The sequence below is a fragment of the Aphelocoma coerulescens genome (assembly GCF_041296385.1).
Source record: "Aphelocoma coerulescens isolate FSJ_1873_10779 chromosome Z unlocalized genomic scaffold, UR_Acoe_1.0 ChrZ, whole genome shotgun sequence".
NCBI lineage: Eukaryota > Metazoa > Chordata > Aves > Passeriformes > Corvidae > Aphelocoma > Aphelocoma coerulescens.
The window spans coordinates 65155340-65180949 of NW_027184085.1; the positions used below are offsets into that span (position 1 = coordinate 65155340).

Here is a 25610-nt window from a genome sequence, read left to right on the forward strand (position 1 = left end):
CTATCTCCACTCAGAAAATAGCAATGGATGCTCTTGATAAAGTGAACGTACTGATGCCAAATGCAGTATCCGACAATGTCTCCCACTCAACACTCACAGTCACGTTGAGCCCATTACTCCGTGAAACTTTCAAATAAACTGTAGTGTTCGCCTCTTCAACTGTGAAGATATTTGTCCTAAATTTGAGAATTGTGAAAATAAATTTCAAGAAGTATTTTTATAGTAGAAGATTCTTATAACACATTTTCAGCACAGAATATGCAATAAAAAGAAAATACTGGGTTTTCTCTGTGATGGACTAATACTGATTAAGGTTGCCCAATGTTTCTTCACACAAGACCTTGCCAAAATCATCCAATATTCAACAAAATCTTAAACTACCCTGAAATTTAACACACCAACTATATGGGTAAAGCTGAATGATTTATGAAAACATCATTCCATATCATAGACTCATATGATCATAGAATGGTTAGGGTTGCAAGGGACCTTAAAGATCATCTTGTTCCAACCCTCCTACCGTGAGCAGGGAGATCCTCCACTAGACTGGGCTGCTCAGAGCTCCATTGAACCTGGCTTTGAACACCTCCAGGGATGCGGCATCCAAAACCTTTTCTGGGTAACCTGTGCCAGTGCCTCACCACCCTCTCAATAAAGAATTTCTTCCTAATGTCTAATCTGAACCTACTGTCTTTCAGTTTTAAGCCTTTCCCTCTTCTCTTGTAACTACATGCAAAAAGTTCCTCTCCAACTTTCTGATAGGCTTCCTTTAGGTACTGGAAGGCTGCAACGGCCAGCCCAAAGCTGCCTCTTCTCTAGGCTGAACAATCCCAATTCTGTCAGCTTCTCCTCATTGCAGAGGTGCTCCATCCCTCTGATCAACTGAGTGGCTTCCTCTGGTTCTGCTCCAACAGCTCCATGTCCTTCCTCTGCTGGGACCCCAGAGCTGGAGGCAGCTCTGCAAGCGGGGTCCCATCAGAACGGAGCAGAAGGGTCTGAATCCGCTCCCTCCAAAGCTGCCCACGGGGCTTTGGATGCAGCCCAGGACATGTTTGGTTTTCTGGGCTGCAAGTGCCCATGGCCAGGGCATGGCCAGCCTCTCACCCAGCAGCACCCCCACGTCCTTCGGGGCAGGGCAGCTCTCGATCCGTTCATCCCCCAGCCTGTACTGCAGGTTCCTCTGAGCCAGGGGCAGCACCAGCACTTGGTCTTATTAAACCTCATGAGTTTCCCAGATGCCACTTCTTGAGCCTGTCCAAGTAAGATGGCTCATTTGGTTCTGAGAAACAGCCCTGAATGAGGGTGTATCTTGCACAAGCTTAAACAAATAATTGAATTACAAAATTTCTGATTCCCTGGGCACTGGTCTAAGGTTTGGAGCCGTTAATATGGATTACTATTTGTGAAATGTTTGAGGACTAATGAAGCACTGTTTCAAGGAAAAAATCATAGTTCAAAAATCAACACTTCTAATGGTGAATAGTCCATTTTAAGTGTTTTTCTGTTCTTCTACATAGCAGTAATAGTATTTGGCAGATAGTGTACTTTTTAAACTTAAAAATTTTACAGTTGGACTGCCAATTTTTTCTAAAGGGAAGCCATCTCTATGGAACATAAAAAACTTCCTTTTAATTGTATCAGGGTTTAGTACCTATTTGTAACTGGGTAGATGCTGAAAAGCCCCAGTGGAGCCTGGTTCTGCAGTATTGTAATCATAGTTTGCACTCTGGTGCCTAGTTTGGCTCCTCCAGTTGGATTGAACAGAGTGACAATAAAGTGCTCATCCATTTCTGGTTCTTCATCCAGGATTGCAGAAATATGCAGTGTCTGACAAGAAACAAGCATGGAAAGCTGGTGAGACTTGACAGCTAACAATGGCAATGCTATTCAGACCATGCTGCTGTTTCTGTTCATTCTCTGAACAGCTCTGGACAGCAGAACAGAACAACAGCAGCTCTGGAAACTGTAGAAGGCAGGAGTAAGCCATGGACAGTTCAGGCTGGGGTTCTAAAGTAATCCCTCTGGTGACCCACATTAGTGCAACACTAACATGAGCATATCTACTTTCTTGTAATTTTTCCCTTCCTCTCTTTCCTCTTATCCTAAGTTTCTCTGAAATGTAACAGGCTTTGAACCTTTTTTCATACTTCTGTTTTGTACTTATTCCACACATTCCTTCGTAATTCATAGTCTTCATACAGCTACCTGATCCCCTAGTGCAGCTTAATCAAGTTGGGTTTACTTTACTTGAATTGTCAACTATCCTAGCTCATAGGCAATAGGGTAGTTACACTTCTGGTACTGGGAACAAAGAGGGAGAAAAGGCAATAGAGGAATATTTGAAATACTCTCTTCCTTATGGTTTTTTTCCCTCTATTGCACCACGGTGAATAAGAATAGGATCATCTCAAGGTGGTCTCAAATCAGCAGAGAACAGTCTAGAAAGAAGTAGATGTTTTCACTGTCATTCTCCCTATTACCCAAAGAGGTGAAAGTTACACTGGTACATGTAGCTTTGCCATAGAAAAATTATTTAGTAATAACAGATCTGGAACTGAACTCGAGCTTACAACCTTTTAGATCGCTATTTACTTCTGCAATAAACCATATTTAAAGACTGCATTGAGAAATCTTTTACTCCCTGCTTCTCACAGGTCTGCTAAACTGGCCATCACTGAGGTTCCAAATGCATTTTAGGTTCAGAAACTGAAAACCAGTGTTTCCAGAAAGGCTTGTTTCAGATTCTACTTCCATAACCATAATATACTAACCTGTTACTGACACATTTTCTGGCTGACATTCTTGTGGGGACAGTACAGAAGCAGTGGGCTTAATAAAAAATAAGTAATTTTCAATTTCTAAAACTCTGAAAGCTGTTCATCTTTTGCCTTTGCTGCAGCATACTCTGTTCAGTTCAGGCCATATAAAAGAATGGAACTTTTCATTCCAATATAATTATTTACAGTAGTAAATTATGACTTCATGTCAAAGTTTGTCTTTCAGCTACAGACTAAACACATATGAATAAATGTTCCTATTCACACATCATATTATATACCTATTATATTGTTTTCAGTTTACCTGAGCTATTACAAAGAGAGAAGTATCTACAGCAAAGCATATTCAATTTTTATGCACTCCCACAACTCAGTTTATTCTGAGAATTAAAGAAAACGTAAGAAAAAAATACATGAAAAAAGAAACACATTTCTGAAATCTTTCACATAACTTAAAATCAGATTTATTTACTTTTTGGGTTATAACAACCATATTACCTTAAATCTGACTCCCTCTTCCAGCACAATGTATCCCTGAGAAGGGGTCAAATCCACTGATGGCTCTGAAGAATTAATTTCACTTACAAGATATTGAACAGACACCATTCCAAATATTCCCTGAGGAGGTTCTCTAATAATATTTAATACTGCAACACTTTCCATCAGATGGAGAGCTGTTTGCTCTCTTAGGAAGAAGTGATCACTGTTATTGAATGACAAAACTCCATGTCCATCATCATTGGCAAATATAGTAATTGTGGCTTTTGAGAAATAAATAATAGGAACATGCTTTAATTAACATAGTAAAATATAACTGTACACATACACAAATAAATAAATAAATATATACATAAATCCATTCTTTCTTTAATATATGGATATTGCTTTTATTTCCCTGATATTACTGAAGAGAATGTGTAAATATTCTGCTTTATCTAGGAAGATTTCTAGAAAGGAAGAATCTAGACTCTCTTATTTAAAAATCCAGATTTTGCATTTTCTGATTCCTTACTTTACATATTATTTTGTTAATTTTACATTTTTCACAGGGATGTTTAAGAACTTTCCAAATGAGTTTAATGATTTAGCATAGAAGGGCACTGGTGTTTTCTAAAATATGATTATTCAGAAGAATGAAATTAAAGTGACTGAGATACAATTCTGAAGAGTGAGAACATCAAAACTAAGTTTTTTACCTGTTGTGTTCTCCCCTAATTCCAGGCCAAATGAGGGATTTGTTAGAATTAACTGGAACTTCTCAACACCTTCAGGAATATCATCATCACAAATCACAACAACAACAGATTTATTCCTTTCTCCATCAGCAAAAAAAAGAGTCTAGCATTGAAACACAGAAAGCATTGAATACTCAACAGCTGATAATGCAGACAGAAATTTTAAACAAAAGTATAGCAGAATTGTGTTAAATAGGGAGGAAAGAAGAGGCAAGAAGAGCAGTAATTTCTATGTCCCTTACAAATCAATTGAGAAAGAAGCAAAACAGTTAAATAGTTCAGCACATTGCAGAGTGAGGACAAGCAACAGCAATTCACTTTGAAAATTATGTTGTAAAAAATATTAAAACCACATGAAATCTTATATGCTCTTGTCTAAGCAAAATTGTATTTGAAATAGATGTTTGCAAGTTTACGTGTCTTATATTTTAAAATACTTCAACACTAAAAAAGAAAGAAAGACTAAAATGTATTAAGATGATCAGAGCAACTGAAACAAGTTGAGAAATCTAGCTGTTCTAGTGACCATTCTGCAGAATTAATAAGAAGATGCTCTTTTGAGGAAGTTGAAGGAATGAAACCAACTAGATTTAAAATTTGCTTCTTACCCTCGAGATCACATTAAAATCCAAACCCAGCTGTGCCTCCAAATTTTGGGCATAAAAAAATACAGACACATTGCCATAAGATCCTTTGTTTCGGTATGCCATTATTGTCAGATTCCCATGAGATTCATTAACTTCAAAACTAAAACAAAAACCAAGACAAATTCTCAGTGCCCACTGAGCATGCTCTTTTAATAAGATGGTAGATAATTGTTATATTTTCACTTAAAATCCTCCCCTCTACATTAAAAGAAAAAGGCACCATTACAGTAAGGCATCATTACCACTGTCTAATGCAACCATTATACCTTTGTTTCTTATCAAAACAGAATTGAGCTATAGTATGTTACCCTTTTCCCCTACTTTTTAGTGGCAGATTAAGCCTGTCTATGAGCATGAATGCTTTCTTCTTAGCTCCTGGAAATCAGAGAAAAAGATCTGGGAGATGCCAATGGGCTTACATGTATGCAGAGGCTGGGGCACTGAATGGAGGCTGGGAGAGTAATGGAAGTTCATAATACCGAAGGACAATAGTGAAAGTAAGTACATGGTAGCATTTCTGAGTAAACATACTGTAAATGTTGGTTTCTAGTAGGGGAATTATCTTTCCAGTTCCACTGAACTGAATGATATGTTGTCATCTCAAAGATGTGATCCTGTTGTTAATAGGAGTTTTTCTGTTAACTGAAAATAAAAATAGTTGGGCAACACTAATCATTAACTCACATAGGCAGCTTTTCAAGGAGACAAGACTTACTTGGTACTTTCCCATTCAACTACTCCACTTACTCCGTCATTAGCATCAATAATAATTTGAGAAGCTAAACCTTCCACATCTAAAATGGAAAACAAAACGACATATACGTAAGAACAACAGAGTTCATCTTCATTATTTTCAAGAATAATAAAAGCATTTATTTATATCTTTACTGATTTTGTAGAAGAAATACATAATTTTTCATTTCCAAAATGTGGAGGAGAAAATGAAGTGGGCAAGATACTTAGAAAGGCTTAAAGAAAATCTGTCCTTACTAGCTTACTGTAAGAACTGCAACACAGTGCCTCAAATTACCACTCTTACACTTAATGTATCGGGGGGGAAAAAAAAAAGGCTAAAAAAATTTTAGAAGAAAAACATGGCACAGAAAAAGTAGAAAATGCAAAAAAGCAAGATTTTTCATCAAGTCTTAATTCATCTTCATTGCGTGTTTTTATTATGATGATATTTAATGTTTTGCAGACTGTGCCATTCTGGGTATGGGAGGGAAAATGAGTAAGAAAGAATAATAAATGATCCAGTATATCATTTCATATTCATGTTTCAGTGCCTGATAATAAACCTTAATGGCAGACACCTCAGATTCTGCTACAAAAACAAAATTATTAATTTCCTTTTAGGCAGTTTAGGTACTGTAAAATATACGTATCTTCAAAATAGCTCTGAAAGATTATAGCATGTATTGCCCTGTGAAAATATTGAATAATAGATTAATGCCAGCAATGTCCACTAATTTCAGGGACCAGAACTTTACAGTCAGAACTTGATTCTTCTGAGAAAATAATGCCTTAATTTGTTCAAACAGCATCACATGACTACTTTATGTCAATTAACTTTTAATAAAAATTAAAAAGAAACGAAGACTGACAATTTCTACAAAACAAATTGACTCCACTAAATCTGTGGCAAATATACTATTTTTAGATCCATCAGAAAGATTTCTATCAAATCAGATAAAACTGAACAAAAGTAAAAGATCACTGCCATGAATCCAAATCTGACACTATGAGATAGTGGTGAACATGAACAGCAGCTGCCAACACCTCTACAGACAGCAGAAAGGTTTAGAAATCCATAGGGATTACAGTAAACATAGACCCTTAAGCTTTGTAAGTCGTGTTTTCCCTTGTTGAGTCATAGTCTGATCAACTCACTCAAGATCTGTAATACTTCGCTTTCAACATCAGACCCCTTATTTCATATTTGGCATCCTTCCTCTCCTCTGATGCCCTCCTGCCATTTTACTCCATCTTAAGTCTTTCTTTTATACATGAAGTTTTCTCATTTTTCTTTCCTCATTCTCAAGTATCAAAATTTTAATTCCTTGCACTTTTGTCTTCGAGTTGGGCCTTTCCTTCCACCTTTTCTAAAGGATGGGATGAAGCAAAAGCAACCTACACCACATATTACATGCACGTGGCTATGACAGGGACAGTATTTACGATATATTCCAGATGCATAAGATTAAATGCACATCAGTATAATGTGCAGAACACCTTCAATATCACTTTCCATATTAGACACCTAGAATTATATTAAAGATTTTCTATGGGGTATGGGATTGCTAAATCCTAAACAAATGCACTGCACCAACAAGGATTTGAATCCTCAATCATACCAAAGAAAATACACAAAAGGGAAAACAAGATTAGAAAATAGTCTGATAACAGAATTAATTGTGACATTTTATAATGAAGAAAAAATTTTGCCTCATAGATTAAAGCTATTATCTGATCATCCTAAGTATATCAGTGTCAAATAGTCATGACTCAGACTGCTAACCCCTTATGGCAGAAGGTAAGACTATACTGCACTCAGAACAATTTAACTCAGAAAATCCTTCATACTTTAGTGTTACTCTTTTTATGTTTTAAATTTTAGACTCAAGTAATCATAGCTCAGTGTCTACACATCGGCAATCAGTCTTGCAAGTTACCTTTCAGTCTGTAACGAATTAACTCTGTCACTTCAATACGCGTGCAAAGAAAGGGAAAAAGAGTCATAGAAGATATTAGAAATAATCAGCATAATTAGCCACTGGTGCCACAGGATAACCCAACTGTCTTTAAAGACAATGGCAGCTATGCTGCTGAGTTCAGAAGCAGAATGAGGATCTAAGTAAGCAAACAATAAATGAAGTTCTGTGGAAGAGTAGGAATACAGTAGATCATGACTCCTAAAAGTAAATCTGATGAAGAATAATAAAAAGATACTTTAAAAAGAGTGAGCAAAGGAATTACTTGAAGGAATTCTTTGTACATACTTGTTTCCATCATGTACTTGGAAATAAAATCACATTAACATACATTGCCAATGCAACTTTTGAGGTAACTGTGTTCTCCAACTGCTAATTACTCAGTAACTCCTCCACGAAAATTGTCTTATAATTTTTACAGAGCTTTAAAAAGTAAGAAGCCAGTGTAATAATGACTATGTTTGGTGTTCTACAGTGTTGCAGAACACCCTAGTTGGGAAGTGGCAAGTGGAATAATGATACGCCAGAGTAATATAATGTGCATTCAATTTATATAAAAATAAAATTAAACTTAATTGTTTGTAAGTTGTTTTACCCAGCCTAGGTAGGGAGGAAGTTGAATGGTTCATGATAAGCTCCACTGAAGTTAAATTAACCAAGAAGAATTCTTGCACTTCTGGTACATCATCCTACAAAACACAAATTCAGTATATCCTCTTTCCATTTTCTTAAGAAACCATCACAGAATTTGCTAAAAAGCCACACACTAGAAGTCTCAAACCTTACAGCAACACTAGAATTAATTTATGTTTCCATTTTCCTCAACACTTTTATAAAAAATGTTTTATCTTGAACGAATTACGAAGCAAGACATTGTATTTAATGGAAAATACTGTGGTGACACTGAACGAGATGTGAATAAATTTCTGCTCAATTTTAAAGGCACAAATAGCAACCAGTGATAAAGTAAGAGCCTGTACCAGTGATTTACACTGGTCTGAATATCAGAAAATAAATTGTTAATGAGAGAGTTAAATTTCATTTAACTCTAAGTAGCACTGTTTTCTATTATTATGTGTCCTCTGTGTTTTTATCATTAAAGACAAAAACAGTCTTTCTAGCTTACAATAAAATCGATAGCTTCAAGTAATATAGCTTGCAAGCTTCAGGTCCCCCAATATTCCTTTTCAGTTGTCATACAGATAAGTATAGAGTGAAAGGATAAAAAGTTTACCTCTAGAATAGTTACATTTATGGCAGCTGATGTTTCTCCTTCTTCCAAAATCACTGAGTCAGAAACAGCTACATAATCAGCTCCTGGTTCAGCCAAGGTCCCCTCTGTCTGATTACTTAAAGAGACCAATCCTTGAACTGTGGCATATGTAATATTGATAGCACCTGTTTAAAATGTGACAAAAAAAATCCACTTTTTTCAATTCTTATGTAATGCTCACTAGAATAGACAAAGAAAAGAGATTAAATGCTCATTGACAAAATGAAAAGCTGCAAACCAGAAGGATTAAAACATTAATCTGGAGCCAACGGGACTTATTTCTTTCAGTCCCGACTTTAATGAATTGTCCAACACCACAGGACTCAGAAAGCATTAGGAACCAATGTATTCATATATTTGAGGTGCTGTGGAGTGCAAATACTACATTACATTCCTGGGATATCTAATGTATTATTAATACCAGGTTTGGTATCAAGGGAAATAGAGCGTTTCAGGAATGACCGATGTCTACAAAAGGCTCTAAGGACAGTGCTAAATCTAGTTTCCTTCCCAGAAAGACTGACATAGATGTTGATAGAGAATAAAAATTAGGGGACACACTGATAAATTTTACTAGGAAAGGAAAAGCTAGACTTTTTTTTATAATAAAGCCACATCTCACTAATCTGCCAGAGTAAGTCAAGCTGTAAATTTAAAGGGAGTGATCCTGGAGATAAAATGACAAATGAAATTCAAAGCTAGTCTGTACGAAATAAAATATCAGGTATAAAAGAATCTTAGTTATAATAAATAATGATGAAGTTCAATTGAGAGATTTTACATTTACAATGGATACTTAGAATAAATTGTTTCCTAAGTAGTGTTTGAAAGGTAATTTAAATACTGATTGACATTAAAAAAGAAATGGGAAACACAGAAATGTCATTAAAATTCCTCTTCAGATTTGTAGTGTGACCAGATCTTGAATGTTTGTTTCAACTGATCACTTCACCTCAAAGTAGATAAAAGAAACTAAGAGAAATTACCACTCAGGTCTAACTATAGTCTAAAAATGTAAAGAGAACTTGATTATGCATGTTATCTCTCAATGAAAGTAAAAATACTCAGGGAACAAACACAAGAAAATATTTTGGCACACAGCATATTACTGAAGTTAGTACCACTTAATTTGATTTTAAAAGGACAAACGGAACCAAAAAGAGATACAGAATTCTTAGAGGAGGCATAAACTGAATTCAGAGGCAACTTTTTCCATGGGATATTTCTAAACAGTCAGATTCTGGAAGTTTATAGAGGGAATGCTGTGGGAATGATAATTCCATACAAGATCCTTTTCACATGTTTTTTATTTCTTCTGGACAGACTAACACTTCAAGACACATATTAGACATAAAAGTACAACTGTAACAGTCAACTAGCTATGCCACAGCTCCCAGACCCCTTGCTATAGAATTAAATGCTATAGCTTCACTTTTAACAAAAACTTAGTTTTCAAGCCTGCAGTAAGGGGCTTAGAAGTTCTGAAAATATCAACTGTACCCAAGATTTTCCAGAATTTCCAGCCTCCCTGTCATGGTTTTCATTTGTCTAATGACTTTGAAAACAAAATTTAAATTCTCTTGGAGATGTTATACAAACCTAGAGATCCAAATTCTCTGTTAATAAAAAGCTGAACTGTTTTGTTTTCCTCTGGAACTAAAACTACCCTGGATGGAGAAGCAAAATTCAGTACTCCATGTGGTTCATCACTAGCTTCTACTGTCAGAACAGCTTCATATCCTTGACTATCCAAAACAGCAGCACCAGAAGGAGAAACACCTGCAAAAGAATCAATGGACTGCAGTTAATAAAGTGCTAGGTAAATAAAGTTTTATCTTACATTACTGCTATTACTGTGTACAAATAACAGGCAGTAACACTGCAAATGAAATCAAACTGAACAAGGCATGCTCAGTGAAGTTGGTGTGGAATGTATACGTAATTGCATTCTATAGCAAACACAGGAACATTCAATCACAACAAGAACTGTATGTGTAATAAGTGTAGAATTCAAGACTGTATTAAGAAACAAGAAAATCCAAAGACACAGTGTTAAATGTTAACTTTCCTAAACTACTTCTATTGTAAAAGGAAAGAGAAAGTTCTTCCAGGAATTCATTACAAAAGTTAAAATTATATTCAACTTCTCAATCATTCCATTAAGAAATCCCTACAAGTGTTGCCTTGATGAATAACTGTATTACTTTATACTTATCCTGAAGGATTACAAGAGTAAACAAATTATTAAGGCAAGTTGGCAAGGCACCTATCAGCAACACCACCCATGTCAAGTTAGTTTGGTGTTTAGACACTAACTCCTGTTTAACAAAGGGTATTTCAGAAGGGATGCGGTTTCATGCTTCTTTTGTCATTATAATTTCAATAAAAGAGTAAAATATTCTGATCTCCTCTAATTCAGGGGCAGATCAGAAAGACAGCTTGATAGACAAGATCTTTCACAAAGATAAAAATATCCATTTATTTTATTACACCTGTATCATATGTATACTTATATACACAGAAGTATCAAGCCTGTTTCAGTAAAATGTGAATAAATTTTGCATAATTTGCAACATTTTCAATATTCTTAGTCCTACACTTCCAAAATGGATTAATACACACAAAAATATTACACTACTAAATGGCAATTTTAGATATAGCAGATATAGCAGGCTGTAGTTCTGCATTACCTTCTGTTTTGATGTTGTATAGGATGATCCGGTATACTTCTTTTTCTTCTGGAATATGGTCATCCAGCAAGTGAACATACAATGTTGTATTCAATATCCCCTATAAATTTTATTGATAAACTGATTAGTCATTAGTGTATAGAATACAAGTAATACCACTCTATCATATGTATTTTAAACAATACTTTTAAGAAATGTCAAGTTAAAATATTGAAAACTCTAATATATCTATGTATCTATAAAACTATATATCCCTGCAGATTAATCACATCAAGAGAAAGAAGACTGCTATAAAAGCATACTTGCTTCCTCAGCTCACTTCAAATTACAATACTCTCTTGAAGCCATCAGATTTTCTTATGGACTTACCTCAGGAAAAAAGAGTATTCCAGAATAGTATTCAAAATTTTGTTGTACATTATGTCCAACTATCTTCCACTCAACAGTAACGTTTCCCAGTCCTGGGGCCGTTCTTACAATATGGAATTGCAATTGTTCTCCTAGGAACAAAGGACAAAACACAATATTTTGGGGTTTCCTCTTCTACAATTCAACTATTAAAATGAAAAGCCAAAAATATGAATCACAGTTGAAGTATTTTTTTTTTGGAAAACCTTAATATTTTTAATAGTGAGCTTCCAGTAGTTATGTAACACCTTCATTTTTAATATTGAAGCAAAACCCCCACAAATCTAAACTCTTTCCTCCTGGGTTTTTCTGAATTTAGTTAATGCTTGGAAAGAATTATCAAAATATAAAGGAACCTGGTATATATGCATAACTGCTGTCAAAACATGCACAAAAAGAAGAGCAGTATCTGTTTGTGAACTACACACTGAATAAATGTTGTCCACACAGCTTTAACACAGAGTTTTCTACAGCAGCTAACTGGCAAGGAATATACACATTCCTAACATCTGCACTGCCTTGTGACTTTACATAGTGCATGCAGAAAAATGCTTGTAGTTACCTGCAAGTTCCATTTATGTGACTTTGAATTTACAGATGGTATCAGTGTTAGAAAACATCCAGAAAAAGAATAAAAATTCATAATTTTAAAAGGACAGTATTTAGAAGCAAAACATTGATGTTTCATAATTTAAAATTAATTTTTAATAATTATAATTTCAGAGATAATAAGTATCAAATGACAATATGCATCTATAAGAAGTAATTATAGTATTTTTTCCACATTTATAATATTTAGCCAAATGGTCACTTAAAGAGTAAACTCTTTAGAAAGCTTTGAAAAATTAAGAAAATTTATATAATTATGACATATTAAATATGACATATATACATTTATACAAAATAAATATTTGATGTAACATTAAATATTTTAAATATGGGCATGTAAAATTAATGTATTATATTAATATGAAATAGATCAGCAGGTAGCATTAGTAAAATTATGCAATACATTCACATTAGAGGACAGATGTTTATTTATAATACATAAGTGTATTCCATCTGTATGTCAACAGCATTTTTCCACTTCACAGAATGGAAGTTTGCCAGCATATACAGTGTGGAATTAGTTTTCAAGGACATGAATATGCAGAAATTTATAATCTTGAGGTGCTTGGAAATAATCATGTAAACTTAGGTCCATCCTCAACTGACTGAAAATTACTTTCTTAGTATTGCTATAAATTGAACTGAATTTTTTTTGCTCTTGTGAAACTGGGACTAATTCCATGTGTTATGTACACACTTAAAAGCCACCCTACTGACAAACACTAAGATGTATCTGTGAAAGGGAAAGAGCAGATGTGGTGTTATGTTCTTAGTCCATGGCAAACAGAATTGAGCAGCACAGCTACTCTTACTGATTGTGTAACTTAAAGAACACCAAATTGGGATGCTTATCTGGTTATTTTAGCATATTATATTGCAGGACAGTATTGTATATCTAAAACTGGCAGAAAACAATCAATCACTTTCTGGATGTATTCCCTGATTTGTAAGGAAATATTTGAGAAATGCCAATATATTGGCTACCAATGAGAGAGATATGAACAAACTTCAAAAGACCTTAATATAATAAACTGAAAAAAAAAATTGTGAAGAAGTAATACGAAAATTGTATCCACCAATTTTCCAATACTTAGAATTAGTATGTTATCAGTCTCACCATTTTAACTTCAGTTAAGCCTTGTTTTAAGTTGTCCTACACTAGTTCTAAGAGAACAAAGGAATTCAAAATTTATTGACATCATAAGAATTCTGCTTCTACTGTCAGATATCTGAGGACAGACTGACAGTTTACAGGCTAATCTGTCACATCATTTACTGCCCTGAAATCTGTTCTATCCCATTTGAGAATTTTGCACATCCACTGCAAACAAATAAATATTTGACAGAATAATAATTTACTGTCATCACAGAACACAAAATTAAGACAAAGGTTATTTCAATGCAACATTAGATAATACAACAAATTTTCACTGAAGACTGGAAAACACCTTATGATGCAGAATCCTGATACACTGTAATCCAAGCACGAAGATGAAACATGAAGTACAATTCATCACAATTAAAGACCCTCCAGCAGCCAGTTACTGACCCATGTAAAGCTCAGCCAGCTTTACCAAAATATATGTTATTCCTGTCCAGTAAGAAATACAAACACAAATACAAATTGAGTTCTGAAGATTGAAAGTATTATTAGGTTAATTTCACTATTTTGTCTTTTTTTTAAATAATATTTTACCATTTTAAATCTTTCTTTAGATTTCTGCTTTTATCAAGAAGAAGAAGGGGACCTCATCCATTCTTCTCTTGTTCCTTATTTCAAGCTGTTGCAGTGTGTTTTCATCTAATTCAGCCATAGCCATACAACTGTTGCATGTTCTGCCTATACTTAAATGCTGCCCTTGCCCTCAATATGGTGATTTTGTGAACTGAATATGCAGGTAACACCACGACAGCCATGACCCACAGCTGAAGTGTGAAGAAAAGATTTATTCCATTATTTAACTCTTAAAGCAGAGACATATACACTGTTAAGTTTATTCCATATTAGCAGGGCAAAAACTGCCCAGGTCTGAGAGCTGTGTTACATATCAAAAGGCCTGGACCATGCACAAATCCTTCACCAGGCTGTGTTTCACCAGCCTTCTTAACTCCCTTTCCCCTTTACAAAGAGATCTAAGTCTATGGGAAAAGTTTTTAAGTCTTTAACAACATCCTGTTATCTTCTGTGAGAAAATTCCATTTCTCTTCAGTTGACAGCCAACAATCCAGAGCAAACACAAATACCTGAATTTTCTCACACTCATTATTTTCTAACATCTCCCACCTGCAGGGTTGGTCTTTAAGCGAAAGCAATTCTAAACCAAACTTATTTTTCTCTTTCCTCACCAGTCTTCAGTTTTTCAACTCTTTCATCCCCACAGGGATAATTATACGCAGAGCTTGAAAATAATATTGAGTTGCTTAACAGAAACTGTTCAATAGTATAATAAATAGAAAAGGTAACACTATTTGGATTTATGTCTGATAATGTTTGCTTTCATAATAAAAAATTTGATAATGAAAGTGAAATAAAACCACTGAAATCATAGGAAGGCCTTAGCTCATTCCCTTTTTTTATCCAAGTGAAACAGTTTGGCTGTTTTTTCTTGCTATAATGCAATGCATTATTTTTTCACACGCTAAAGGAATTGGAATCAGTTATAGCACTATATGTGTGCTCTATATAGCAGAGTATTTCAGCTCCAAATAAAGCTTTCAGCTTCAGCATGCTATGAATAATATTTAACCAGTGGAAAGTATACAAGGTCTTTGTAACCTTGGGGAATGAGATGGTTTTTATTAATTTTTTGGGCTCATTAACAACTGTTCTTAGACTGCCAGACTGCAGCTGGCTTGTCAGGCAGATCAGAACCGCTAATGCAGAGTAATAAAGGATGGAAACTGGGCACACTAGAATGAACACAAACTATACCTAAATAAAACCCAAAAGCTTATGGTGTCCTTTCATTATGGGAAAAAAACAGACCATGTTCTTTTGAGATAGACATTTTCTTCCAACAGAAAATTCAGTGCACATATTCCTGGACAGCAAATTTCTGTTCTGTTAGTTTTCTCTACCCATCAGTTTACACATCAGTAAATTTGAAACTACAATACACTGAGATTCCAGTGAAGGCTAACAAAAGTAGTCACCCTTTGTATTATTACTGTCCTATGCAGAACTGTACCAAACCCTAGGTAAAACTTGGAACATGCTCTCTTAAAACACTGGTAGACACTAGATATCAAACTCCGATCACTCTCAAAAGTCACGACTAAGTGATGACATCAAGATGGTCACACTCCTAAAATGATCTACCATAAAAAATATAAAGAGAAACTTTAGAAGATGGAAGATTTTTTTCTATTTTTTTTCCCTGTGGGAATATTTTCCAGATGATTTAAAATTAATTTTAAGATTAGTAATTGGTATATATGATGGGTATTATACACAGTTCTGGAATATGGTATAAATGAATGAGAAATGCTAAAAGGAGCTTAGAAATGCAACACCAATAGAAGCAAGGCACAACCTTCAGAAAAAGAAAGGAAAAGAACAGATGATGAAATATAAAATGGTTTTGGAAATGGTCTATTCGTCTTTTCCACAGATTTCCTTTAAATGCTATGTTTTCAAGAGTTAAAAATATAAATAAATGTGTGCTAAGCATGTGGTTATTCTTTGCTGGCATTCTCTGAACAGTGAAATAATCACTGAATCATTATCAACAGAAAGCACAGAGATGGAAGGTCATGTTAAACTGAGTGTGGTCAACACACAGAACCCACCTTCACAACCAATAACAGACCTTCCATCTGTCTGGAAACTAATGATTCCTGCCACATTGTCACTTGCCAGGATTACCACTGTGACAGTGTCAAAACTGGGCAGAATCCTACTCCCTCCTTCAGTATGCACCAGGCTGATTATGATGCTTTCATTATCCTCTGGCTCTGGATCATCTAAAATGGTCAGTGTGACCATCTTTTTAGTTTCACCTGCAAGTAGAAGAACATATACATACTTACATGTTCACATGAAAATCACCTTTTAAAAAGATGTAATCATCTATTCTAATAGTAAATAATTAACTAATATAGAAAAGGACATGAAGAATCTTTAGTTATTTATCTGTCTAGAAGTTATTGAATGTCATTATGAAAATTTATTCAATTACTAATGAAAAGCTGTATTAGGCAATGTAATTAACAAATTATTAAATATACCATGTAGAAATTAATAACATTAGCATAATTTCTGAATGACTAGAATTCTTATTTGCTTTATAAGTCCTCCGGCTTTCAAATTTTAATTAGAAAAGGGGAATATAATTCTTGTAAAAAGAATTACCAAGTAAATACATTTTCTGATGAACCATATGCAGACATAAGTACATGAAATTTGACTATATATTTACTGGGTCAGGAAATGCATAAAGTGGACTATCATTGTATTAGTTACCTGTCTTCTGGAATATCAAAGAATGACAATGTAAGCAGCAAACAAAATCAATTACCAGTCTCTATAATACATTACAATTTGCAACATAATCCTGTTGGTCTAGGCATGTGCATAACCTATACTCATAATTTACCAGATACACATATTTTTTGTTATATTGCCTTTCAAAGTATTTTGAAAATAAATTTTGTAAACTTATAAACACTAATATAATTACATGTTAGATTCCAAATCACTCCTGGAAACCCTTCAATCACTCCTAACCCTTCATTAGCAAGTTAAATGAACACTAGAATCTTTACTACACTCCCATAAATTGTTTTCAAAACAACTGTTTAATGATCTCAGACTTTGAAAATATAAAATACATTTTTCATCTTGCACAGTGCTCAAGTAATGCCTGCCAGAGACTTTTCTTCTTTGAAATTTTTTAAATATCCTGTTCTGTTACAAAATCAATACAACCTCAGAATCGAAAAAGATCTTTCATAAAAAATTAGTACTGTATTGACTGAAGATTAACAAAAGAGCACTTAGGCCTGATTTTCATTTTCATTATCTTTGATACCGCAACTATTTCAGCAACATTATTCCTTAGTTATTTAGTAAAAATGTTATTTTTATCATGTACACTGCAATATTTCCTAAAAAGTACTTTAATATTTATACTTTTCATCCTTTTTTTTTTTTTCAGTCTCTGTGTGTGTGTTTTGTGCTGTCTTTAGTTTTAAACAAGAGAAGCTAGTGCAAAACCTTGCCTCACCTTCAGCAAACACCAGAATCTCACCAACTCCGACAAAATCCAAGTCTGGGGTAGCAGTTCCACCAACAACACACCATTCCACTGCCACCTGTCCCAGGCTGCCTTCTGTCCTATGTATCATTAGCTGCACGTTGGCCTGAGGGCGTTCTTCTACTTCAATATACAGACCTTCCTCTGTTGCATTGGGACTTACACTGTAGATCTTAAATACTCCAAAGGCATCCCCATTCATCATTATGATAACTGTGGAAGTATTTGGCTGTCCAATAGTTGGTTGATTTTTTAAGCTGGCTGAGATATTCATTAGTTCAACCTTCAACAGGGATATAGCAAATTTTTCATCCAGCTCTGGCAGGCTGTCAGGGAGTATGGTAACTGTGAGATTTGCAAACTCTTCCCCTTCCTGCATGATGGCCCACTGTCTTGTGATAGATTCATAGTCACTTCCAGCAATGGCTTGTGTGCTAAACAGAGTAGATGTACTGCTAATGTTTTTCTTGTAGGTCCACAATCCCGACATATTAGTTAATAGGCTGATCTCTGTTGACAGCCAAAGGCAGAGTGGAATCTCAGAGGCACTGGAAAATATAAAGGCTGAACACACTTGTTCTTTTAGGCACTGAGTTGCACAGGCATGCAGTGGGTCACTTGCTGCTGACACATTCACTCTGGTCTTGGATGGCTGGTCAGGAATTCCTTGTACAGGAGACTCATAATAGGCCAGTATATCCTCACCTTGCTCAACAGCAAGAGCTATGATGTCAATCTCAGAAGTGCTGTAAAATATTTGCAGCTGACTGAACCTTCCCCCACTAAAAGACATTAAAATAAAAATGTTATGTTAGCTGGTAAAACATGTCTAATATTCTATATGTTACTGGGTTAAGAATAAAAATGAACAAAATTAACTAACCCCTTCTGAATTGCTGAAAAGTTACAAACAGCTGACTGAAGTGACTTCCTTTGAAGCTAGTACCAGAATAACTGAGTAATTAGTTTTTTTGGAGAGCAAGTTTGATTGTTTATAGCTTGGGTAGCAGTCTGCTAAGTGTGCATGTTTGCAGACATTTGTTTCTGGGAATTAACTTAGTCTTTCTAGATCTGTCAAGGAAGAAAAAGCCTCTGCTGTCTAGCATTATCATTCCTCCGATGTGCAAAACCTTTTCATTCTCCTTTTCATTTTGTTCTCCTTTTAGTTTTGTTTTACATCAAACAACATTTGATATGCTTTGTCCTCCAGTTCAATCACAGGAGCAGGCTGGTTTGCAGCTTTAAATGGCTTGACAATTTAACAGGCAAAATAAAACTTCAAGTACACAGTGTACACTCAATTCATACCACAAATGTGTACTACATTTAAGTATTTTATGTACATTTCTAACAAGAAGACATCTAGTTCAAAATCAATGTATATGAAAAAAGATAGAGTTGGCAGATAAGGAAATTGATGCAAGTACTTACACAAGAGCATGACATTTAAAATCATATTTAAAAAAAAAAAAAACAACAAAAGAACAAACCAAACCAAAACAACAAAAACAACAAAAAAAAGAGATTCAAAATCAGTCAATATTATACAGACCTTCTCCTGACTGATATATTTGCAAGTAAATTTCTTTCTAGTGGCTCCTGAATTCGATATGAGGATTGATGAAAGAAAACTGTGCCATAAGGATTATCATTGGCAGGTATAACAATATTTGCCATGCTATCTAACCCGATAGCACCACCGTTGGAGGCCTGAGTTAATTCTACATGGACAATCTCAAAAAGAAAAAAAAAGAAAAACAAATAAGGCAGCTAAACAATTTTTGCCATTTCTAAAAATAATCACAAGCAAAATAAAATCAGAACTTCTTGCAGCTTCCTGCCATAACATTTCTTGTTTTGATCTGCACACATTTCTTATACAAGTTAAAACTCTAGTACTATTCAAGAGAGGCATAACTGCTCTACTTACTTCTTCTACTTCTGGAACATCATCAGCCAGAATTTCCAACAGCAACATCTGAATGGCTTCCCCAGGGGCAAAAGTAATATTACCCATGGCAACTTTCAAGTCATCATCAGCAGGATGTCCATTAATGGTAGCTGCCCACTGAACAGTAACATTACCCAGTGTCCCAGCATTGCGGATTATTGGCAGATTTATGGTTACTGATCCAAATTCAGGCTCCTCCACAGTGAATTCGGTATTCTGAAAAACTGATGTACGCCATAGGGAGATGTAGTGCATTAACAATAAAACCAAAAGTAAATATATCAGTTCCTAAAGTACAGAGTTTTATTTTATTTGATTGCATTTACTTGCACAGGTAAATCCCTTTTAATCAGGTTCAAACCTAAAAGCAAACTTTCAATTCTCATATTTTCATCTACAGAGAAAATTAGCATGAAAATTAAGCCCTCATCCAAAAAGTCTATTCCCCATTGAGGCTAACCATGAACTGTTTCTAAGGTCTTAGAATACGAAATAAATCAAAACTATTTAACTTGGAACACGTTAAGTAGAAATCACAGAATGGGTCAGATTGGAAGGAACCACTGTAGTTCATTGGGTTCAAGCTCCCTGCTCGAGTAGGGTCATCCCAGAGCACATGGCACAGGAGTGTGTCCAGACAGTTCCTGGACGTTTCCACTGAAGGAGACTTCACAACCTCTCTGGGCAACCAGTTCAACCTGCACCATCACCTGCACAGTAAAGAAGGTCTTCCTCACCCTCAGGTGAACTTCCTGGGCATCAGTTTCTGTCTGTTGCCTCTTGTTCTACTGCTTGGTGCCACGGATCAGAGCCTCCAAGAGGCTCAATCCTTTTGTTATATTAAGGCCTTTTGTTATATTAAGGCCATTACTCCTTTATTATATGTTTTAATTCAGTTTATCTTATCTTTAATTCAGTTTACCTTATCTTTTCCTTTACTCTCTACACCCACACTTCTGCTTCTGAATGTTTTTACCCAGTTGCCAAGTAGCAGCTCCCCCACAAATCCCCAGAAAAAATGTTAGCAGAAGAAAGAAAATATGCACTCCTTTACCAAAGGATCCAAATGGGTCATCAGAAGCCTCAATAGTTATGATTGCCCGCGTCAAAGTTCCAAGTAAGGCTCCTCCTGTTGTTTGGTTCAGCAGCTGAACATAAAATGACTCCTCAACTTCAGGATTGATGTCATTAATTATATAAATTGGCACAGCTTTACTTGTTTCCCCTTCTAATAAGACAACATCTGATGAAGCTACACTGTAGTCCTCACCTAGATTTGTAGATGAAAAAGCCCAAAGCAAAAAAAACATAGATAACATCAATGATTTATGGTTCAGTGTGGTGAACATTATCAGTAATACCCATCTTCTCTTTGCTTATACGTGCATTCCTCTGTGTTTTTATGGGACCTTTTCCTTTATCTTTAGACCCACACACAACAAAAGGTTTGTTTGCTTTTTTTTTTTTTTTTTACTTTCCATTGCCTTTTAGATGTCTGGATGGATCAAAGCAAAACTTGGTTTGACCAAAACAGATTAGCACTGCTAGACCAAAAGGTAGTTACAAAAGGTATATTATTGTCTGCTGTTTACAAGGCCACACTACCAAGATGTTTCTGTCTTTGATTTATAATTGCTGTCCGTCTTTCAAATAGATAAAAATGAGCAGAAGCACCTTGTCAAAGTAGATTTCAGTAAAGGGCATATTTTGTGTGTCAACCTCATTTTAGGCAAACTTGTCTCAACTTTGTCTCAACTGTCTAGGAACTGTTCCTGTATCACAGGAACATCTGTGATGCATTAGATCACAGCTCTGCTTCAGAAACTAATTGAAAGCATACTCTGATATAAATCTAGCTACATATTTAATTTATAACAATCTGTTACATAAAAATTAAAAGTTCTCAGAGCATGTACCATCCACCTATTCAATTTGGACATAGCTGAAATACAGTGCACTCAATTTATAACTGCCTAAGTGGTTTTGAACCTGCAGAGTTCATAGTTTTTCTCGTTTCTTTATGCACCTTCTCTACAGCAGGGACCAACTGGAGAAGTTTACATTCCATTTTCAGAAGTACAAGTCTCCTTGGGTTTTGATTGATTTTTCCCTGTTTGTTTTACAGCTGAGTCCCCAGATCTCATTTCCTCTTCAATAAGCTCAACCAAGCAGTACATGATGGGTTTAAATATTTACATGGGATTAAATCATTATTACATAATACTGCTACGGTATTTCGGGGGCGGGGGGTGGGAAGGGGCATTTAAATTGCGGTGTGCTACTAAGTAAACAAACACCTCAATTCCTTCCCTCATTTCACTTTTAGATTATCCAGTGATGATGTGTAAACTTTCCCCTAGGTGTTGGATTCATATTTGCTAAGCACAATCAATAACTTACTACTTTATATTTCATACTTGTAATATAATAGGTTTGAATATACATTAAACTGTTTTATATATTTGAATAAATATATATATAACTGGTTATATATGTAAGTATATAAATATAAGTATATATATTTGAATATATATATATATATTCAAACCAGTGTTAAATATGTAACACTTGTGTGTTTCAGCTTTAACACAGACTGCATACTTCTGCTATTTTGCTTTCTTACCAGCTGTTGCAGTTATTGGCATAGCTTTAAATTTCACAGAAACATCTGAAAATATTCCCCCAGTTCTGGTCACATTAATGATTGGTCCAACATAATTTTCAGCAACACGCACAGCTGAAGCTGAAAGCTGAAGTGTTCCAAAAGCATCATCATTGGCATTGATAATCACATGAGCTATTGTCTCACCCACTAAGCCAAGTCGAGGAGAATTTATAACTGAAATATAAAGAAAACTTAGTGAGGGGTGCCTGAAATGCTTACTGTTCATGGCTATAGAGTTCATAGACATACATGTGAGTTTAGCTGTCTCTAGTTTTCATGAAAATTATCTTTTTTACAATTGGACAAAGCATAACTACAAACCATATCAAAATACATGTGTTTGAATTACATTCTGGCAGAAAATCTGAATTTTTAGTAACATTATTCTACGATACTGTAGAGCACACAAGGAATATTTTTTTTAAAATGAGGTACTGTGAATTTATCTATATATCTATTTATTTATCCATAAGGCTAATAGTAAGATCAATACAGTTCAGAATAATTTCAGTTTTACTCTTGATATGATGAAATATAAGTAAGATTTCAACTCCAAGTAGAATTATATTTGAAGTTACCCCTTAATCTGGGGGAAAGGGCAGCAATTAAACATGCCTTGAATCTTTGAAGCACAAATCAGGCTGTAATGACATGAATTTATCTGAATGAGAAATGAAGTAAAAATTGTCAGCACTAAGAAAGCAGCATGTCACTAATTCTACATCCCTTTTTTTTAATAAGACTTCTTTGTATTTTAATATGAGAAACTAGCTTAATTATTTCCTACTACTGAACTTTCAGAAATAGTGCTAAATGAGCAGGTATTAGTGCAAAACCAAAAACTGTAACATATTTGGCCTGAAAGACTTTGGATAAGACAATGCAAAAGGGATAAATAAATACTCATGCATTTCCAATAAAGTACTGTGCCAAAGGAAATAAATGCCAACAGGCACAAGTCAGGTAACTCAGAGATATCTTAACTATATAAGTTTGGTAGAGGTAAAGAGTCTTTCATTTATCTTGCTGCATTTTCTCCTGTTACATATAAATTTTGATCTTTATAGTTAAATTATAGGTTTTATCTAAGACACTTACTTGGCCGATCCTGAACTTTCTTGATCAAAGCAATACCGCTTAGCTCAACAAAAACAGATTCTGACCTCTCTGGATCATCATCATCCAAAATAGGCAAGGATATTGTGGCCTCACTTTCATTGGTTGCGAAGATCACATAACCTGTAATAGGTATATAGTCTTTTCCCTCTATTGCTCTGACAACATCATGTGGAAGAAAGGGCGACTTTTCCTCATCACCAATAGTTCTGTATTTCACCATTACTGTACCAAGGAGACCACCACATCTTATAACTGTTAGAGACACATTTTTTGTTTCTTCATCAACTTTTATTGGTCTGTTTTGCTCAGAAAAGATGAAGACTCCATACGGATCATCATTTGCTAAAATAGTTAACGTTGCATTAGTATGATAACCAAGACGACCGTGGGAGACATTGATGATCAAAACTGAAAACATCTTATCTAATTCGGGAACATCATCAGGAGAAACCTGTATTGTAATATTTGTTCTCGCTTGGCCAACATCAAATGTTACACTCCCATCTGTAGAGATCAGGTCGTTGGTAAAATCGCAGATTATGATCCAATACAATGTCACCTGAGATAAGGCTCCGTGAGTTCTCACAACCTAAGTAAAACATATAAAGATGTACATATTTTTGTTCTATAAGAAAGAAAAACATAGAAGTGTGAAATGCAATTAAGCAAAGACAAAAACATGATGAGTTAAAGATATGTCTGTGTTTTAAAAACATGCAATTTTTATTATCTTAGCTCTGCTGAACTTGTGTTATCAAGTTATTTTAAGATAGTAGTCCCTTGATTCTAAACAAGTAGAAGATTTAAAGTTTTTGGATATTATTATTATTTTAGTTACAAGCTGAATAATATACATTAGCAAACACTGCATGGCTGGAAAAAGAAATATTCATGACAAAGTTGTTACAAACCCCACAGACTAATGATAAAAGCATCATGGAACACCAGTAAATACAGATAGAAGAATACAATGCAGCAATATGAGACTCAAAGCTTTCTAACCTGCAGCACAACATTGCTATCTCCATCTTCGGGCTCAGTTCCATTCACCAAGAGGGACTCAGCACTGAACTCAAACACACCATGAGCATCATCAGAAGCCTCAATAGTCACAAGGATGTGGGATGCAATTCCCAAGCTAGCTGTTAAATGCAAGTTCCAAAAAGGGTTATTTTTATCTAGCATGTTTTCTTACATGAAAGAAAACAGCTAAAGAAATATGCTACAGAAATACAAAAGAGAGTATAACTGAAGTATCCATGCTGTTTGTCTTTGGTTTTTTCTTTTCTTAAATGCATGGTAACTGTATGGAAAAGGAATGGACTTTCAGTAAGCCAGTCCTGTCAGTCCTTCTATGGAACTATCCGACAAAAACAAATATTATTTTAAGGGAGGAACCAAAATAAAATTACAGGTTTAATGAATGAAAATGCAGCAGCATTTAGGACAGTGAGGAGCTACATAGTCAACCATAGTGTAAGCAGAAAGACGAGATGAATGCAGGTCTCATCCTAACATAAGCTGGAATGAAAGACAAAAAAAAAAAAACAAAAAAAAACCCCAAACAAAACCAAAAAACCACTATCAAGTGAAGTAAATCCTACTTCTAAAGAGATTGTCTTAGGTGACGTAACTTGCTGCTCAGAGAGAAAAAGAACATTTCTGGAAACAAGTAAAAAGGGAAATAGAATGTCAAATAAAATAAAAACAAAAACAAACAAAAAAATTACTCTATTGGCATAATGGGTGCTCATATCACATTTTTACATCTGTAGGTTTTAATTTGAAGTCCTATATGCATAGGGTTTTCCCATATATTCTATGTTATTTCTTCACTTGATATTTTTTATCAATATGAAATTATTATTGTGTTCCGCATGTCATGACATAAACAGAAATTTGAAGAAATGAAAGAGGAAAAATGAAAAACAGTCAGACTATTTCATTAAAAATCTAACAGAACTTACTTTCTTTTAAGAGTATTTTTGCCATGAAGGGATCAAAATTATACATAGAACGTATCAAAGCATACAATCAGGTAGTTTGAAAATTACCCTCAATTTAAAAAGTCCCTTTGCTTTTTTTCTCCCAGGAAAATTTGACAATGTTCAGACAATGATAAATTTGTAAACTTTAATTCTGCAATTATTATATTGTTGTGTTTTACAACAATATAATTTTGATGACATAAGAACCTGTTGTTCTCTGCTTTACACTAAACACTGACTGCTAGTGAAATTACCCCTATATTAAAATGGAAAAGAATGTTT

The 25610-nt window shown here is 34.7% G+C and overlaps 1 protein-coding gene across 1 annotated transcript in view; it reads right to left on the reverse strand.

Annotated features, from left to right (window-relative positions):
* Positions 1-25610, reverse strand: part of ADGRV1 (adhesion G protein-coupled receptor V1) — a 264867-nt gene that overhangs the window by 183241 nt on the left and 56016 nt on the right. The window contains exons 28-46 of the mRNA XM_069001528.1: positions 24343-24482; positions 23320-23929; positions 22180-22395; positions 20611-20826; positions 19536-19780; positions 19158-19339; positions 17576-18387; positions 16140-16349; positions 11703-11833; positions 11334-11433; positions 10243-10422; positions 8605-8768; positions 7966-8059; positions 5375-5453; positions 4621-4759; positions 3974-4115; positions 3276-3538; positions 1652-1827; positions 52-176 (exon numbers count right to left, since the gene is read on the reverse strand). Coding sequence (XP_068857629.1) covers positions 52-176; positions 1652-1827; positions 3276-3538; positions 3974-4115; positions 4621-4759; positions 5375-5453; positions 7966-8059; positions 8605-8768; positions 10243-10422; positions 11334-11433; positions 11703-11833; positions 16140-16349; positions 17576-18387; positions 19158-19339; positions 19536-19780; positions 20611-20826; positions 22180-22395; positions 23320-23929; positions 24343-24482 — 4224 coding nt within the window. The remainder of the gene's footprint in view (positions 1-51; positions 177-1651; positions 1828-3275; positions 3539-3973; positions 4116-4620; positions 4760-5374; positions 5454-7965; positions 8060-8604; positions 8769-10242; positions 10423-11333; positions 11434-11702; positions 11834-16139; positions 16350-17575; positions 18388-19157; positions 19340-19535; positions 19781-20610; positions 20827-22179; positions 22396-23319; positions 23930-24342; positions 24483-25610) is intronic.